A 17,812-nucleotide genomic window follows, 5' to 3' on the forward strand; every position below is an offset into this window, starting at 1 on the left:
TGACTGGCCCCAGTGGGGCCGTGAGCCCTCAGCCTCTGGGTATAGTCAGGGGCTCTGGATTCTTCCGAGCTCCTAAAAGTCCCAGCTCTTCTTCCCCCGGGATAACCTCTGACCTCCTACTCCCCCTGCATTGTCGTTTCAGGACTGCTGGGGGCACCATGGAGCAGCAGTTATTTGTAGAGCTGCCTGTTAGAGTGGCCCTCCCTCCATTCTCTTCCTCAGCTCTCACTTGCAAACAGTGTTCTAGGTTCCCAGTGATGGCCCTGTATTCAGATCACTGACGATGAAAAACAGAGAAAACAAAAACAAAAAGAACAACCCACAAATTTAGGTTTTATACGTTTCGCTCAGAAAATGCTACAGTCATTTGATCTTGTGGCAAGATCCCTGCACTTTCTGAATTCGAAGACACAGAAGGAAAATCTGTAATTGGCAAACACTGCAAGTGGCGTTTCTTTTGTGCACAGAGTGTTATTCCACCAAAATGTCTTTTTCATCTTTTATTTATAACAAAACCATAAAGAAAATATTAGTTACTTACATAGTAGCTACAACTCACACCATAAACTCTATTCTGCAAAAAACATAACTTTATTTTTCTAACACTGAATGTAATTTCTATTATGAAGCCCCATTTACCAGGTGGTAGAAATTAATCTCAGTCAGTTTTGGGTTCCCCTTCCAACTTTTCCTGGGGTTAAGTTCGGTGATGGGGGGAAGGCTTTCAATAGTATAAGAATTTGTTCCTCGGTCTTCATCAACCATCCACGTCAGCTCCTGTTAAAATATCCCCATTCCATCTGGTTGTCACTTGATTGGTCATAGGTGGGCATGGCCCCTGGTTGGTGCCCCCTCACTCCTTACCATGCAGCCTCATTGGGCCTGCCTGCTCTTGGGGCCTAAGAACATCCCAGCTCCTGGCCCTGCGCCCTCTGGGCTTCAGGAAGCTCCGTGTACCAAGCCCATCTGCTGAGATGCACAGCAAGTGGCCTGTTCTACTCCGAGACGTACAGTTTTCCCAGCCTTTACCCAGGAAATATGGGGCCCAGGGCTCTTCTACCCTTTCCTCTCCAAACTTCTCTGGGGTATTAGTCATTCTTCCCCCTCCCTTCAGGCACAGCTCCTTCTCAGGGACTCCAGAAGCGCCCACCCTCTTTGCTTCCCCAAACCTCACAGTCTGTGGGAAAGAGAGGGCATTTTTCTCCAACCATATATTCTTCCAGATCCACTGTGTGTGTCTTGAGTTTCTGCCAATATATCTAAAGTTTGCCCCCACCCCATTTGCCTCACAGAGCAACATGATGGGCCAGGTAGTAAATGAAGGCATTTTCTCAGACTCTCCGCTTCTGTTTCTGGTTTTGCTCTGCTCTGGCCCTACCTGGGAAGGTCTCGGGCTCAAGTGGAAGGATAGGAGGGGGTGCTTGCTCACTCAAGAGACAGTGTCCTGGGGGGGGCTGCCTCTAGCTGCGCTGGCTCCAGGGAAAGCGCAGAAGGTCAGTCTTTGGGTGGTGCCCTGGGTTGCTCAGCACGAGCAGACCTTCAGAGGCCACAGCACAGGCTTTAGGTGAAAGGGCAGCCCAAGGAAGGCGGGCTTCCCCCTTCAGAGCAGATAGGTCGGCCCACCTGGGCCCACCATCCGAGGACCAGCAGTTCACCCTCCTGGGGAGAACGTTCTTTCAGTCAGAGGTACATGTGCTGTGCTGAGTGCATGTTGACCCTTCCCCAGTTACCCTCAATCCTATTGTTCTTTCCTTACAGTCAGGTTGGGTGGGTTATCAAGGAGCCTCACTGTGACATCCTTCACTGTGACTTCTGGGGGCAGCCCAGAGTCCCTGAGACCCCAGATGCTGGAAGTGTGCCTCATCACTGGCCACTGATGGACGTTGTGCCAAACCTCAAACCAGAGCTGGTGTTTTTCACCCCCCAGAGAGAACAGTGCAAAGGAAAGAGCTCATGCTATTACATCACATCCATCCTGTCAAAGAAACTTACATTAGACAAGTCTTGTCCGGGCATTGTGCTGGAATTTTAACTGTCAGAGGCCATCTTCAAGCCCCCAAGACAAGCAAAAGAACTTCATGTGCACATCTGGTGTATGTGCATTGTTCTGCAGGTATATTATATTTCTATAAAAATTAGCCTGGCCAGTGTTGCTCAGTGGTTGAGCATTGGCCCATGAACCAGGAGGTCATGGTTTGATTTTCAGTCAGGATACATGCCTGGGTTGCAGGCTCCATCCCCAGTAAGGGGCTTGCAGGAGGCAGCCAATTGATGATTCTCATCATTGTTTCTATCCCCCTCTCCCCCCCCCCGAAATCAATAAAAACATATTTTTAAAAAATGTTTTAATCTTATAAAAATTAAATTAAAAAAAGAACCTCTAGTACAAAGAGAAAACTCCTTTGGCCATGTTGTATTTTGTTTTACTCTGTCCGGGGTAGAAGTTTTTGATTCTTTCCTTCCCAGTGCTATGTCTGAGGGCAAGGTTTTGTAGTTGTGCTAATAGCTCTTCGGCTCTTATGTCTTGTGGGATACGACGTTCACTTGTCACCGATGGCAAGGCTTTTTGGGGGGAGCCTCTGAAGCTGTGCCTACTTCAGTAGCCTGCTTAGCTCTTGTTTGGGCTCTGCATTTCCGATTTCCGATTGGAGGTTGGACTTTAGGTCCTATAGGTCCTGCACAGCAGAACAGTGCCGCCTCAGAATTTCCTGTGGTGCCTCTAGAGGCACTGCTTCCCTCGGCAGCTATTTCTACCAACTCATCTCCATCGATTTCTCTCAGTTGAGATACAATTCAGATAGCATTTAAATTCATTCTTTCAAAGTGAACAATTTAGTGGTATTTAATACATTCACAAAGTTGTGCAACCATCACCACTATCTAATTTCAGACCATATTCATCATCCAAAAGAAACTCCATTTTCATTAACAATCTCTTCTCACTCTCCCTTCCCCTTGGCTTCTGGCAACTACTATACTAATCTACTTTTTGTCCCTATGGATTTGCCTATTCTGGACATTTCATGTAAATAGAATCATACAAGATGTGGTCTTTTCCAAATATATGGTGACAGAAGATGATTTGACTTTGGGTGGTGGGCACACAAGGCAATATATAGATCATGTATTATAGCTATCTACACTTGAAACCTGTGTGATCTTATTAACCAATGTCACTCCAATAAATTTAATAAAAATATGTGGTCTTTTGTGTCTGGTTTCCTTTATTTGACATAATGTTTTCAAGGTTTGTCCATGATGTGGCATGAATCAGTACATCATTCCTTTTTTATGGCTGAATAATATTCTATCTATGGATATACAAGATCTTCATAGATTTTAATGGGGAATTAGCCTATATGTTCATTAACTGAGCTATAGATCATGAACGTTGACCCTCTTGGGTAGATACTACAAAACCCCACTTCCAAGCCACATCACACCAACATTCCCCCACCCATATGCCAGCACTGAGGGGTTCATGTTGCTTGGACAGCTCACCTTTGGTGGTCTGAAGGAACAACACACTGGGAAAGGCAGAAGTCTGCTTTGGTTGGCATTGTGACAGGGATCCTGGCACCCTCTGAGCCCAGCCCCAATCCTCTGCATTTATAAGGAGCTCTCACAGGTGAACCCCTACACAGGTAGGGTTGAGATCCACATCTTTATAATCTGGAATTCCTTCCAATTATCTCCTGGTTTCTCTTCTTAATATGGAAAGTTCATATCCATCCCTGTCCTTCCATTTCCTTCCTCTAATTCCAGTCTCTGCTCATTAAATAAACATTTATTAATCACCTCCTAAGTGCTAGACACAAAGTTAGACACGGGGATCCAAACTGAAAGGAGCTTGATCTGTGCCCTCCACGGAATTCACAGCTGGATGGGGAGACAGTCATGTCTACAAGGTGAATAAACTGAGGGCTCAGTTCTGTAAGAGGAGGCAGATAGGGGAAAGCACAAAAGGCAGTGTTCACACTCACCCAGAGAGGTCAGGGAAAGCTTTGCAGAGGTATGACATTTGAGGTGAGTTCTAAGGAAAAGCAAGTTCTCTGGAATTACATGACAGTAGGTGAAGACATGGTTCCAAGGAGAGGGGATATTAAGTACAAAGTATTGAGACCTGAAAGAGCATAAGGTGCTCAGGAAAATACAAAGAATTTGGGCTCAGCTGTGGCAAGAGTATCTGGGTTGGGAGGGGAAGGAGAGAGTATGGAGGGTAGGGTGCCAGGACATGAGCCTTCTAAACCCGCTAAGGAGCTTGAAATTTGCCTGAGTGCTAAGGGTGTGTGTGTGTTGTTGTTTCTTTCTTTCTTTTTTTTTTGGGGGGGGGGGGTGGGAGGGAGGGGACGACACTGAAGGATTTTAATCAGGACAATTATGTGTTTTTTAATGAGTTCAAACTCAAATCCCCACAGACATAAGAAATTTGACTCTTGTTCTCTATGACTCACCAGACATTTACAACTGGGACTGGGACTCTATGAAGTTGGGACACACTGACTCCTCAGGCTTGTGATATGGTACACTGGATCTCAACGCAAAACCGCTTTCCTTCTAGTTGGCGTTCTATACTAAAGAGGCTTGAAAGCTAAAAACAATAATCCCCAGACTCCCTTGCAGCTAGAGTTCCAAGTGGGACTTAGGCTCCACCTCTCAGATGTATATGAGAGAGATTTGTAAGGTGGTTGTGAGGCAGAGGCCATGCTTCTGCTGCCTCTGATCTTTCTGGAGGCATTAGCAGAGGTCCAAGTCCTGGGACCAACAGTTGTAGTGAGAGCTTCCCAACTCTCATCCTCATGTGTGTGGCTACCGTGGTGCTCCCCAGGCTGGTCAGTGCCCTGGTGATGTCCTAGAAGTCACTCCTGTAGACCTAGCCTAGAGCTCTTCCAAAAATTTGTGTAGCACCTTGTAGTGTATATAGCTAAGAACTTTCTGCTCAAAAGAGGGTGCTGTTCTCAGTGTCTAGGAGTATCTCTGCAGCTCCTGCTCAGGTGGGGCCTCAACCAATTCCAGGTGAAGCCAAGGCCTGTCTGGGAAAGCATACGGTGTTCTCAATTTCCATGTGGGGAGGTGGTTTTGCCTCCCACCAAGATTCCTAAGTGGGGAGAGAGCAATTCCTAAACACAGAAAGGGGTTCAGATGCTGAATCATCAAAAAGAATGACCAAGGACTCCAATTATCAATAAAAGTCCCTTTATTCTATATTTCCCCAAGGAAAGCGATGTAACAAGGGGATGGCCTTTTATCTAAGAGGGAGATGAGCACATGATAAAAGTAGCAAAATCTCAGGGTTTTATAGGAAGTGCACTGAGTTTCTCCAACCTTTGGTATCTGGCAGCCCCCTTTGCTCCTCCTCATCTGAGCCACAGCAATGATCAGAAATCGCTGTGACAGGGCCAGGGTCTCCAGGGCAAGCCCCAGGATGGCAGAAGCCCAGCTCAGCAGGGCCTCTGCAGGAAACGCAGGCCCACATTCTTATTAGGAACCAGGACAATGCGGGCCACACTCTTCACCTCCCCTGTCTCAGGGGCCAGGACCACCTTGTACTGCTGCATCAGCTAGGAGGTAAAATGCATATGGGGTTGTTAAAGTCTGTGATCTTCATCTACTGCCCTCCTTCGCATGCTCCCACTCTGTGCCTCCCTTCCTCTCTTCCCCAAGGCCTTCTTTACCCCTCCCTGGCCCACATACCTCCTGCCTCTCCCCACTCACCCTTGCCAACAGCAGCTGCATCTCCAGCTCTGCAATCCTGCGACCCAGGCAACCCCGGACCCCATAGCCGAAGGGCACAGAGCCAAATGGGTGTTGGACCCCGAGTGTATCAGGCTGACTCTTCTTCAGCCAGCGATGGGGTTGGAAGCTTTCCGGCTCAGGGAAGATGCTAGGGTCCCGGGACACCACATAGTGGCAGAGCACAAACTGGGTCTTTAGAGGAAGAATGGGCAGCACATCAGCTTAGGGTTATGGGGCACCCCTGGAAACCCCAGATCTCTAGCTCCACTCACATTCTTGGGGAAGAGGAAACCACCAACTTCAATTTCTTTTTCCACGATTACCCGGGAATTTATGGGGACCACAGGGTAGAGACTGTAGGGAAAAGAAAATGCAGGCCTGCTCTGGATCCAAGAAGGGACAGAGTACTCACCCCCTCAATCCTACCTCTCCAGTCCCCCAGGCCCTTCCTCCCATCCCACCCCTGGCCCTACCCTCAGCCCACCAGGCCCCACTTCCCACTCCTGTCTCTGAGTCGTCCCACACACAGACCCTGTGTTCCCGAAAACAGCAGCTTACCGCAGGGTCTCCTTCAGCACAGCTTTGAGCAGGGGCATGTGAGCAAAGTCCTTGTGCTGGGGTGCCTGCCCAGCGGGCACCACACCTACCACTTCCTCATGCAAGGCCTTCTGGATCTCTGGGCTCTTTGAAAGATGGTACAGGGCCCACGTCAGCGTGTTGGATGTCTGGGAAACAGAGTGAGAGATGAAGTGAAGAGGGATTTCCAGGAAAGAAGCCAGTTAGGTAGTGGGAGAGTGTGTGAATGGGTGATGCAAAATGAAGGAGAAAAACTAATTTCCCATAAGTGTGGAAGGATGAGAGGGTTCGTGGGACCCTCCACACAAAACATGACTCCACAGTGGGATGAGGACCAATGATGTAGGCTCACACTCTAACAACACAGAAGGCTGTAATGTAGAGAAACCCGACATGACAAAAGGATCACAAGGACATCCTACAAAGAAGGATCTTTGTGGACAAGCTTTCAACTCGCCATTAAATTACAGCACGAGAAGAGTTGAGTTAGATGTGAGATGAAACTCCCAGCTGTCAGCAAGGCTCCAAGGGGATGGGATCCCACTACAAAAGGACAATTCCCTGCCCACCTCTCCTGGGCTGAACGACACCCCCCTCCCTATTTTCCTTCTAGCTCTACATCCATGTTACAGAAAGAGAAGCAGGTACCTGGAGGGACGAAGGTCAGGTGAGGGATAGTGGGGAATTGGATCAGGATGGGAGCCCCGATCTCCTCGCTGGCCCCCCTCACGCACCGTGTCTACTCCAGCCATGAGCAGCTCAGGGAGGCTGCCCATGGCCTCCTGAGGACTGAGCTGTCCACTGGTCAACAGGAAGTGCAGGTAGCCAGATATCTGGACCCCTTCTGGCCCTCCTGTCTGCAGTTGGGCCTCTATCTCTTTGAGTTTCTGATCAATCAGTTTCTTCCCTACAGGGACAATGGACAACAGGGGAGGGCAAGGTCAAAAGTCATGATCTCCATGAACGAAGCGCCACTCCGACAGCTGGCATCATGAGGGAGAAGGTCCTGGGCGAGATTGCTAATTCCTAGTCCCTGGGACCTCCCCTCAACTTCATTTCCTGGGTTCCTCACCAAAAGAGAAGATGGTGTTCCAGCCATCCAGGTATCGCTTCCAGAAGGGCAGCAGGGGACGGGTCCACTTGGGAAGGAAGGTGGCATAGAGCGAGTTCTGGAACATGAGCCCGACAGATCTGACGAAGGCCGCAGTGTCCTGGGGGATGGAGCTCTCCAGGCAGCCAATACGTTTCTCAAACAGGATGTAGCAAATAGCTGGCAGTGCACAAAGACCAACACAGGAGGCGGTGCCATGGCACACAGAACCTAGGGGGCTTTGAGGAGGGCAAGCACAACCTCCCCCTGACCGATGCCCACCCAGCCCCTCTCCCCACATAGGTACCTTCCAAGGCAAAGTAGTAGAAAAGGTGAGCCATGTCAGGCACCTGATCCCCAGAGACACTCTCTGCCCGAATCTGGTTCAGTCGATCCATGAAGCTGTCAATCACTTCATTCAGAGCATCCGTGTAGAGCGCAGCCTCAGCTGGCTTCAGCATCCGCTGGTTCAGAACCTGGCGCAGCTGGTACCAGTGATGTCCTTGCCTGTGGGGAACAAAGGGGCAGCACCAATGTGAGTATCTAATGGGGGTTAGATTAGAAGGCATCGTCCCACCATGAGACCACTATGGAGTCTAGGAAAATCTCATTTTGAGGTTGAAAATGATACAATCACCGAACTTTCAAATGATGGGCTCTTTGAATCACAAAACTTTAGAATCTCACTACAGCAGAGTGGAAGTGGTTAAGGTGGGCATCTAGAACCAGACTGCCTAGGTAGGGGCAAATCCCAGGTATAATGATTACTGGCTGAGTGACCTTAGGCAGGCTGAACTGAACACCTTTGTGCCTCAGTTCCCCCTTCTGTAAAATGGGGATAATAAGAGTGTCTATTATAGTAGGGTTGTTTAGATAATTAACACATTTAGATTAGTGCCTGGCACATGGCGAATGCTTACTGATTGTTAACTATGATTATCTTAGAATTATATAACTCCAGAACCTTCTGTACGTGAAATGTGGGGGCGATGTAGTGGTACAGTCCTTCTGTGTGGAAGATGAGGAATGAAGGAGGAGACAATTAGGGTTCCAGGGTTCTCAGATTCTGGACCTTCATGCTCTTCTTGGCTCAGCAGGCCAAAGGGACAGGGAACCCCACTAGGCTGATGCCCCAAACCCTCTTGCCACAGCCATCCAGTAGATGGTTTGGTCCCCACTCTGGTTAGGCAGGGATGCTCACGTTGTTGGGTGCACACTTCCTATGGGGGTGCTTAATGTTCAGGGCTGCCCCACCTTCAGATATCCCCCAAACCTATTACCTTCCCTAAGCAAGTTGGGACGAGTTTGTGTGTGTGTGTGTGTGTGTGTGTGTGTGTGTGTGTGTGTGTGTTTTAATAAGCTAGTTGCAGAATAATAAGTACAATATGGTCCAATTTTAAAAGGAAGAGGGGAAACCCTTCCTGTCCACATGTATATTTGCATGTTTCTACATAAAGTAGGGAAGAATACACACCAAATTGTCAGGATTACTTAGGAGGAGGGGATGGGAGTGAGAGGTAGAAAGGCAATATTTTATTATTGGAGTTTTTACAATAAGTATTAACTTTTGAAAACTAATAAGGTATTTTAAAAAGAAAGACATGAAAAGTCTTAAGTCAAGAATCAGATGTTTTATTTTTAAAAATTATTTGTTTAAAGAAACATCAAACCCCAAGAGTTTTCTTTATTATATTAGGGAAAACCTGAAAAAAATGTAAACAAAAAGTGTTGCTGAGAAATAAATGAAAACCAGAACAGATGCACTTATTGAAAATTCAGGTTGTAGGGGCTTCTCCAAGGGTAAAAATCTCCAACAGTGGGACTCAGATTTGAGGAACTTAGAGCATTTCTGTGGTTGATAAAATACATATTTCTTGGGGAAAAATACTTCATAAGATGAAATCTAAACATATAAATATTAAAACAAAACACTCTTATTATCATAGGTCAGCAAAGTCGTTTTAAATACATATATATGGTATAATATATATAGGAAATAGGCTTTAGAGTAAAAATGTATAAATCAATGACAAAGGGGTGTATGTAAAGTTCAGTTTCAATTCTAAATTTGAGCCTTGAAGTCCAGAGGTGGCCTGACTTGGCAAGAGCCTGTGACCCAGATCTTGCCTTTAGGGTCAGGCATCAAGTTAAAGATTTCTTGAAGAACAGTCATTCCCTATTCTCTTCCCAGAACTTTGAATAACAGGAATTGTTAAGTTCTGAAACTATCCACCTGTGAAGGAACCAGGAAAAAGATAGAAAACCATGCAATGGGAGAATGAGTGTCTAGGCATCAAAGATAGGGGAAATGAACCCCCCACCCAAAGTGCTGAGGCAGTAAGTTCTTGAGTTCCAGAATCAGAGATCTGCTCCACCACTGGCTGGTGGGGACACCTCTGGAAAGTGGTGCAAAAACCTCTCTAGGCCTCAGTTTCTTCATCTATAAACTAGGAATAAAAATCTACTTCATGGGCAAGTTGTGAGGATAAAATGAAATAATCAATGTAAAGAGACTATCCTTGGCCTGGCATGTCATAAATACATAGTTACTTACTGTCATTGTTGTTGCTACTACTACCACTACCAGGAATGACTTTAATCCCTTAAGAAATGACTAAAACATGGACACCAAGCAACTAGGAAAAATAAAAAGCCATTCATTGTTTTTGGAGCTCTGTTAACATATATGGGGCGGGGAAAATGCCTGTAATATATCCAATTACAACCTGTGGCATTGGGAATAATTTATCACCAGTGACTCTCAATTATTTACCTCGATTGGCATATGGGTATATAGCATACTCAGCCCATCCTTTAATTTGTCACTGCCAAAATAACCTGAACTTTTCTAGATATAACTTCAAGACTGAAACCTAAATCTGTCTCTGTGTATGAAGAGCATCCATGAGACATATCCAACAACAAGCATACAATACATAATTTAGGAAACATTTTAAAAATGAAATTGAGCCCTCCCAGCTAATACGGTAATGATGTTTTTTTCAACTATAAACGGATATGTCCCATTATAATTTGAGTTGGTGTATTTTCAACCATAATGTAGAATAATGGAGCTAGAAAGGCCCTAGCGTTACCTTGGAGATACTCTAGTCCAGCAGTCACCAACCAGTAGTCCGCGGACCACTGGTGGTCCATGAGGTCTGAAAGGTTGGCGACTGCTGGTTTAAGGAAACCTTTGGAGAAGAGGTCGCCAACTGGTGGTCTGTGAGGTCCGAAAGGTTGGCAACTGCTGCTCTAGTCCAAACTTCCCATTTTATATATGAGAAACACTAGAGGCCCTGTGCACAACATTTGGGGGTCTCTCAGCCCAGCCTGCACCCTCTCGCAGTCTGGGACCCCTCGGGGGATGTCCGCCAAGGGGTCCTTAGCGCTGCCACGGAGGTGGGAGAGGCTCCCACCACCTCCGCTGCACTCGCCAGCTTTGAGCCGGGCTTCTGGCTGAGCAGCGCTCCCCCTGTCAGAGTGCACTGACCACCAGGGGACAGCTCCTGCGTTGAGCGTCTGCCCCCTGGTGGTCAGTGCACGTCATAGCTACTGGTCGTTCCACCGTTCGATTGATTTGCATATTAGGGTTTTATTATATAGGATAAGGCCAAGGAAGGGAAAATTATTCATTTGTCCAAAATCACAACATACTAGTGGAAAAGTCATTGAATGGTCCCCAGGGTTTAGTCCCGTGGTCGGCAAACTGCGGCTCACGAGCCACATGCGGCTCTTTGGCCCCTTGAGTGTGGCTCTTCCACAAAATACCATGGCCTGGGCAAGACTATTTTGAAGAAGTGGCATTAGAAGTTTAAGCTTAAAAAATTAGGCTCTCAAAAGAAATTTCAATCGTTGTACTGTTGATATTTGGCTCTGTTGACTAATGAGTTTGCCGACCACTGGTTTAGTCCATCCCAACCACTGCTTTCTAGACTGAGTATCAGGTTCAGAGGTTGCAGGGAGAGCCTACCCTGCCCATGATCTACTGGTTGCCCAGTGCCACTGTTCTTTGGGCCTGGCCCTCTGGGGCCCTGTTCCAGTCCCTTCAGGCCCCAGCTCACGTGGTAAAGGGCCCATATGCCAGGCCCTGCAGGTCCCGGTGCTCCTTCCATAGATCCATGTCATTCCGTACTGGGTACTTGCCCTCTTGCCGCATCACTTGCTCCAGGAGTGGGGCACTGGCCAGGTTCACATGGGTCTGAGGTCCTACACGGGTTATCCACATTGGACCATACTTGGCCTTGCTCAGCACCTGTAGGGTTCAACCAAAGCTAAATAACCATGCCCAACCAGGCAGGTACTTCATGGAGAGAAGATGAGATGGGAGAGTGTCTGATGGCCACACCACAGCAAGTGGGCTGGGAAAAACCACATTATGTAGGTAGGCACCGGGATGGCCTATAGTTCCAAAAGGAGAACACTGAAAACAATGAGCACACAGGAGTTAGAATATTGAAAGAATGAGTACCTGGTGAAACTGGGGGAACTGAGGTCCTTGGAGGAATGAGATTTGGGAAAAATGGGATATGTTTGCAAACTGGGGTATGCTGAGGTATAGATATTTGGGGTTCAGGGTTTTAGAGAAACTGAGCCCTTTGGTGAGGTATAGCAGAATGTCTATGGCTCTTCTATAGAAGCATTTAAATCTACTGCAGCTTGCTGTCAATGAGAAAAAGATAAATATTTCATGTAATCAACAATTGGAAACTCCAGGAAAAAAAAAAACAAGAAGCTGATAAGAAGGAATACAAATATGAAGTAAACTATGCAGTGTGCATTTTTAAAATAAAAAATAATTAGCTGTGTTAATTAATGTAATTCTCAAATATTTATCTTAGAATTTCAAAAGCACTTGACAATACCCATAGCATCTATGAAATTGACATTTCTATGATGTCTTTATACCTGCTGAAAAATGAGGAAGAAACTAGATATATTTTGGTTTGGGGGGGGGTGGTAAAATTTTAAAAGAATCCACAAATGTTGAGACTAAAATTTACTGATTAATTTACACTTGCAAACTGAAAGCAAATGAAACAGTGGTTTCCCAGGTACTTCGTCTTTCACAATCTGTTACTAAGGAGATTTCAAGAGAATCAGAATCTGCTCCAGCATTGACATTAGACCAATGGGTTCTGTAAAAGAGACCTCAAAGTTATAGAGATCTGCCCGGCCGATGTAGCTCAGTGGTTGAGCATCAACCTATGAACCACAAGGTCAGGGCACATGCCCAGGTTTGGGCTCAATCCCCAGTAGGAAGTGTGCAGGAGGCAGCCAATCGATGATTGTCTCTCATTGTTGATTTGTTTTTTTTAATATATTTTATTGATTTTTTACAGAGAGGAAGAGAGAGGGATAGAGAGCTAGAAACATCGATGAGAGAGAAACATCAATCAGCTGCCTCCTGCACACCCCCCACCGGGGATGTGCCCGCAACCAAGGCACATGCCCCTGACCGGAATCGAACCTGGGACCCTTGAGTCCGCAGGCCGACGTTCTATCCACGGAGCCAAACTGGTTTCGGCTCATTGTTGATGTTTTTATCTCTCTCTCCCTCTCCCTTCCTCTCTGAAATAGAAAAAAAAATTATAGAGATATGTCATTCATATTATAGAAGGAACTTCACCTAACTCATAGTCTAGAAAAACACCAGTTTTACTGGGTCTTACTATTGGCATTAAAAACTGGATCCTCTTAGAACCAATGCAACATGATTGCCTCAGTATATATTATCCAATTCAGAATCCACCCTGAATAGCAGTTCATTCTGCCAATTCCTAGGAAGGCAACTTTGACAAGCCCCGACATCCATTTAGGCTGTTTCCACTTCTACCTCGCAGTAATGCCTGCCAGTGTGGTATAATTTGGAACAGTTGATTGTCTGTAAACTATATAATTTTTGGAGAGAAACAGGCATATTCTCTTGGAGAGAAACTGGTGGGAGTATACTAGTAAAATGACACAACCCTACATGGAGGACACTTTGTTAATATCTATAAAAATTACAAACACATTTATAAACAAAGTAGAGGACATCTACATAATTGACTACTATTTCACCTTAAAAGAGAATAAAGCAACTCCCTCTGCACTAACATAGACAGAGATAACCAAGATAGATTGTTAAATGGAAAAGTGTGATATCTTTTGTCTAAGAAAGAGGAGCTAAATAAGAATACACAGCATTTGCATTTGCTTTCATGCAGAAACATTGGATTGATCAGAAACGAATTAAACTGATTACCTGTGGGAGGGTGGAGGGAATAGCAGTGGGAGTAAGACTGTGCACTGTAGATCTTGTTTTATTGTTTTGAGTTTTGAACTATGAGAACGCATTCAAATTTTTTTAATCTAAAGGAGGAAAAGAAGAAAGTGTTTTCTGAAACAGTATGTCACCCATCAGGTAATTCAAGAAAACAGGAAAGCCTTACTGAATCTCTGAATTCATGTATACACTCCTGAGATTTAGAAGTGGGCCCTACAGAGTCATTTCATTTACTTTTCTTAAAATTTCCATTAAAAAATACTTTACTTCTATAACTCTTTTTGTCTACTAAATTCCACAGGAGAATTATCCTAAAAGTAAGCTTAATTTGTGTTTTCCGTTTGGTTTATTTAAGATATGAATAACTTAATAGTATTAGTAGTAATGATAATAGGAAATATTTCTACAGAGCTTAGTATAAACCAGACTCTGTCCCAAGCATTTTAATTATATTATGTCATTCAGTCCTTGCTATAGCTCTACGATGTAGGTTTAACATGACCACAGTTTTGTAGATGAGAAAACTAAGGCCCAAAGAGATTACTCAAGGTCACTTTACTGGTGAGTCAGAGTTCAAGCTGAGACCACCTGCTAGAGGCCGTGCTCTCGACCACTTACTCCACTGGTCCCTGAGAAAACTACCTTACTAACCAGAAACAAACGTGGGCCCTTTAAAACTATGTGCTATTTAGAACACCACAACTATGCACTAACCCACGGTGTCTCACAGCACTGTTGACACTCTGGGCTGGATAATCCTTTGTTGTGGAGCCTGCCCGGTGCATTATAGGATGTTCAGCAGCATCCCGGGCCTTTACCCACCAGCACCCTCCCAAGTATGACAACCAAAAATGTCTCCAGATATTGTCAAAAGGTCCCCAGAGGGGTAAAATCACCCCAACTTGAGAACCTCTGCAATAACCCCAACTTCCTAATATGTCTCTTAATTGTTTAATTTTAAAGGAATCTTTTTGAGAAATAAGATCTCATTTTGAAGAAGTATTTATTTGAAATTTGGTTTCTTTTCCTTCTGTTAAGTTCAAGTCAAATTACATGTCACATATTTATAAAAACGCAAACACAGGTTATCTCTGAGTCAGCTTATAGTAGTTTCCTTTCTTCTTTATACCCTGATTTTTAAAATTTTTACCATGAACTTGGAATGAGGGGGGAAATGTCATGTTTTAAAAGACTAGACCAAAAGCCATTTACTTGGGCTTCTTCCCTGGAATCCGAAGACCCTGACACCACGTCCCAGCTATCAGTTTGGAGGTTTCTGGGACATTTCGCCCTTGCCCAGGCCCTGCTTTCTGTCTTCCTTCGTCTTCTTCTTCTCAGTTAGTTTACTCAGTGGAACTTAATGAGGATCTATTTATGTAAGAACTTATTTTAGAAAGACACCAGAACACTTGCTGAGAGATGTGAGCTGTGTCTGTGTGCCAACCATTAGACCGTAACCTGAGCCAGTTAGAAAGTCCCAAGTTCTCAGATAGGTTCTGTCTAAGTACCACTTAGCAGAACAGAACCTCCTAAGGCAGTGGTTCTCAACCTTTCTAATGCCGCGACCCTTTAATACTGTTCCTCATGTTGTGGTGACCCCCAACCATAAAATTATTTTTGTTGCTACTTCATAACTGTAATTTTGCTACTGTTAATGAATCGTAATGTAAATATCTGTGTTTTCCGATGGTCTACAGCAGCTGTAGAGCCTAAGACCATCAGAAACACAGATATTTACATTACGATTCATAACAGTAGCAAAATTACAGTTATGAAGTAGCAACAAAAATAATTTTATGGTTGGGGGTCACCACAACATGAGGAACTGTATTAAAGGGTCGTGGCATTGGAAAGGTTGAGAACCACTGTCTAAGAAGGGATCCTCTCCAGGATGAATGGCAGGGCTGGCCTCTGGCAGGTGACATTCCAAAGAGGGAGGGTATTGAATTCATTCATTAAAACAAAAGTGTTTACTGACATAGAAAGATATTCATATTTCTTTTTTAGTAAATGACAAATAACGAAAGAGAGTATATGGTATGCTTTCATTTTTAAAAACAGGTTATTTGTAGATGACACATGGGGAGAGTGTGGAAATCTATTCACCAAGAACAAGCAAGCAGGGACAATGCCTACTTATTCTCAGGATCATGTGTGTATTTACAGGTTCATTTCACAAATGCTTATCCTGAACTGCACATCCCCTAATGTGTGCAAGACACTCTGACATATGCAGGGTGTTAGGGTTAGGAAAGATTTGATTTTCTTCTTCTTGTGTCCTTATATTTTCTGATTTCTGGAAATAATTTCAACTAAATCAAAGTGATACTCTCTTTTAAATGTGGTATGAAATCACAAATAATTCGCATGTAACTCATATTTATGTGATTTAAAAAAAAAAAACAAGGGTAATTTTTATAGGGAAAAATATTGCCTGTCTCATGGTCATGTGATTTCGTCTGAGCTCAGTCATCCGCGGCTGGCAGCAGTTGAGGAATCAAGGACTACTTGGCAGTAGATTTTGTTCTAGCTCCAGCCCCAACACTAACAGCCTTTGTCACTTTGTTGGGTAATAGCTCCGCCATGGCACCCTCCCTGTGTCCATATACACAAAGGCTTGGACGCAGCCTTCTCTGATCTTCAGGCTGACTGCCCTGCAATCCTCCAGGAATGCCAGAGCCTGGATGCCTGCTCAGAGCTGCCTTGAGGCCACCTGGCACTGAACTGCCTATGTCCCCTAGGAGACAGCTTCTCTTGCTCTGTGGGTTCTGATGGAGTGTGGACTTTCCACCTTATCCCCGAGAAAAGAGGGGGGCTCCGTAACCATGGATTACTCTATTACTTGCATTGCACTCATCTGGCCCCTTTTGATTCAGGGCTGTCCTTTTCTGTGGGGGACAATGATCTTGGCAAACTGGGATCCATTCTTCTTTTCACTCTCTAGGTAAGCAATAAACTAAATCTAAATGTGCCCCACTGTATCTTTCCCAGAAGAAATCTTAAGACTTGGCCTTGCCTTGTGTTGTGTGTGAACTCAACACGTTTGATGTCCAACATGTGGCTGGTAAAGTTACAATGCTCTTTTAAGACCTGGCCAAGTAGGAGATAAATGGATTTCCTCATCCTAGTTTATGTGGGGGAGGATGGGGGGTGGGGGTGGAAGAGGGGGTGGGGGGAGGGTGAGGCAGGGGAAGGATATTCCCATTAGGGGATGTGCAGTTCAGGGTAAGACAAATAAGACTAGCCAAATAAGACTAACATGCAGAGTAGGGGTCTCCCCACAGTCCTAACTATCTGTCAATAAGTGGCCACTGAAAACTGAAAGTAAGCATAATATTGCGCTTTCCGCTAAGCACCTCCCAATTCCCTCCCCACCCGGATTTCCTGAGCTTCCAGCTACTGCATAATTCCAGAAGTGCCTGTGTTAAAACCTTTAGTCCAAGTTTCTGTAAAAAGTGACGAATAGTTTGGGGCAAGAATTGCCGTGGAGAACAAAAGGGAAAGTGATTCTGTGAGTGAGAAGCTTGTGAGCCCATTGCCTCCTACACTTGCAAAAATGTGAGACCAGTAACAAATGTTTAATTGTGAGCATTACCAAAGTGCTAGGAAAATTCCTCTGATAGCCAAAGTTTTCATTGTATAATATCTTGTTGATTGGCAAGTTGAAAGTCCCAAGGTCCATGTTGGGAGTGGTTTTCTGGAAACAATGTTGTGGAATGACAACACTGAATCTCTTGGCAATCAAAGAAAAACTGCTTTTACCAACTGAAACACAGATGTTCCTGATATAAAAGTTGCACCCCGTGATCCTGAAGATCATCTCCAAGGGATTTTTTTTTTTTAAATGTATTTTATTGATTTTTTTTTTTTTTTTTTTTTACAGAGAGGAAGGGAGAAAGATAGAGAGTTAGAAACATCGATGAGAGAGAAACATAGATCAGCTGCCTCCTGCACACCCACTACTGGGGATGTGCCCGAAACCAAGGTGCATGCCCTTGACCAGAATTGAACCTGGAACCCTTCAGTCCGCAGGCCGACACCCTATCCACTGAGCCAAACCAGTTAGGGCTCCAGGGGGTTTTAACCCCTTCCTCCTCAAAGTTGATAAGGTCACAACATATTTTTGGAAAATAGACAGAGAC

General features: G+C 44.9%; 1 protein-coding gene across 4 annotated transcripts in view; it reads right to left on the bottom strand.

Moving 5' to 3' along the window:
• Nucleotides 1–5,179: 5,179 nt before the first annotated feature.
• Nucleotides 5,180–17,812, bottom strand: part of LOC103289402 (sterol 26-hydroxylase, mitochondrial) — a 34,528-nt gene continuing 21,895 nt past the window's right edge. For 3 of the 4 annotated variants that reach the window (XM_008145272.3, XM_054723231.1, XM_054723232.1), the window contains 8 exons: nucleotides 11,467–11,657; nucleotides 7,710–7,909; nucleotides 7,385–7,582; nucleotides 7,047–7,219; nucleotides 6,295–6,461; nucleotides 6,009–6,090; nucleotides 5,716–5,928; nucleotides 5,180–5,561 (listed from right to left, as the gene is read on the bottom strand). In XM_008145272.3, coding sequence (XP_008143494.1) covers nucleotides 5,442–5,561; nucleotides 5,716–5,928; nucleotides 6,009–6,090; nucleotides 6,295–6,461; nucleotides 7,047–7,219; nucleotides 7,385–7,582; nucleotides 7,710–7,909; nucleotides 11,467–11,657 — 1,344 coding nt within the window. In that variant the 3' untranslated portion in view covers nucleotides 5,180–5,441. Of the gene's footprint in view, nucleotides 5,562–5,715; nucleotides 5,929–6,008; nucleotides 6,091–6,294; nucleotides 6,462–7,046; nucleotides 7,220–7,384; nucleotides 7,583–7,709; nucleotides 7,910–11,466; nucleotides 11,658–13,649; nucleotides 13,732–17,812 lie in introns of those variants that run through there. The other variant, XM_054723233.1, reaches the window with a different exon arrangement.

The sequence above is a fragment of the Eptesicus fuscus genome, chromosome 11, assembly GCF_027574615.1.
Source record: "Eptesicus fuscus isolate TK198812 chromosome 11, DD_ASM_mEF_20220401, whole genome shotgun sequence".
In the NCBI taxonomy this organism is placed as follows: Eukaryota; Metazoa; Chordata; class Mammalia; order Chiroptera; family Vespertilionidae; genus Eptesicus; species Eptesicus fuscus.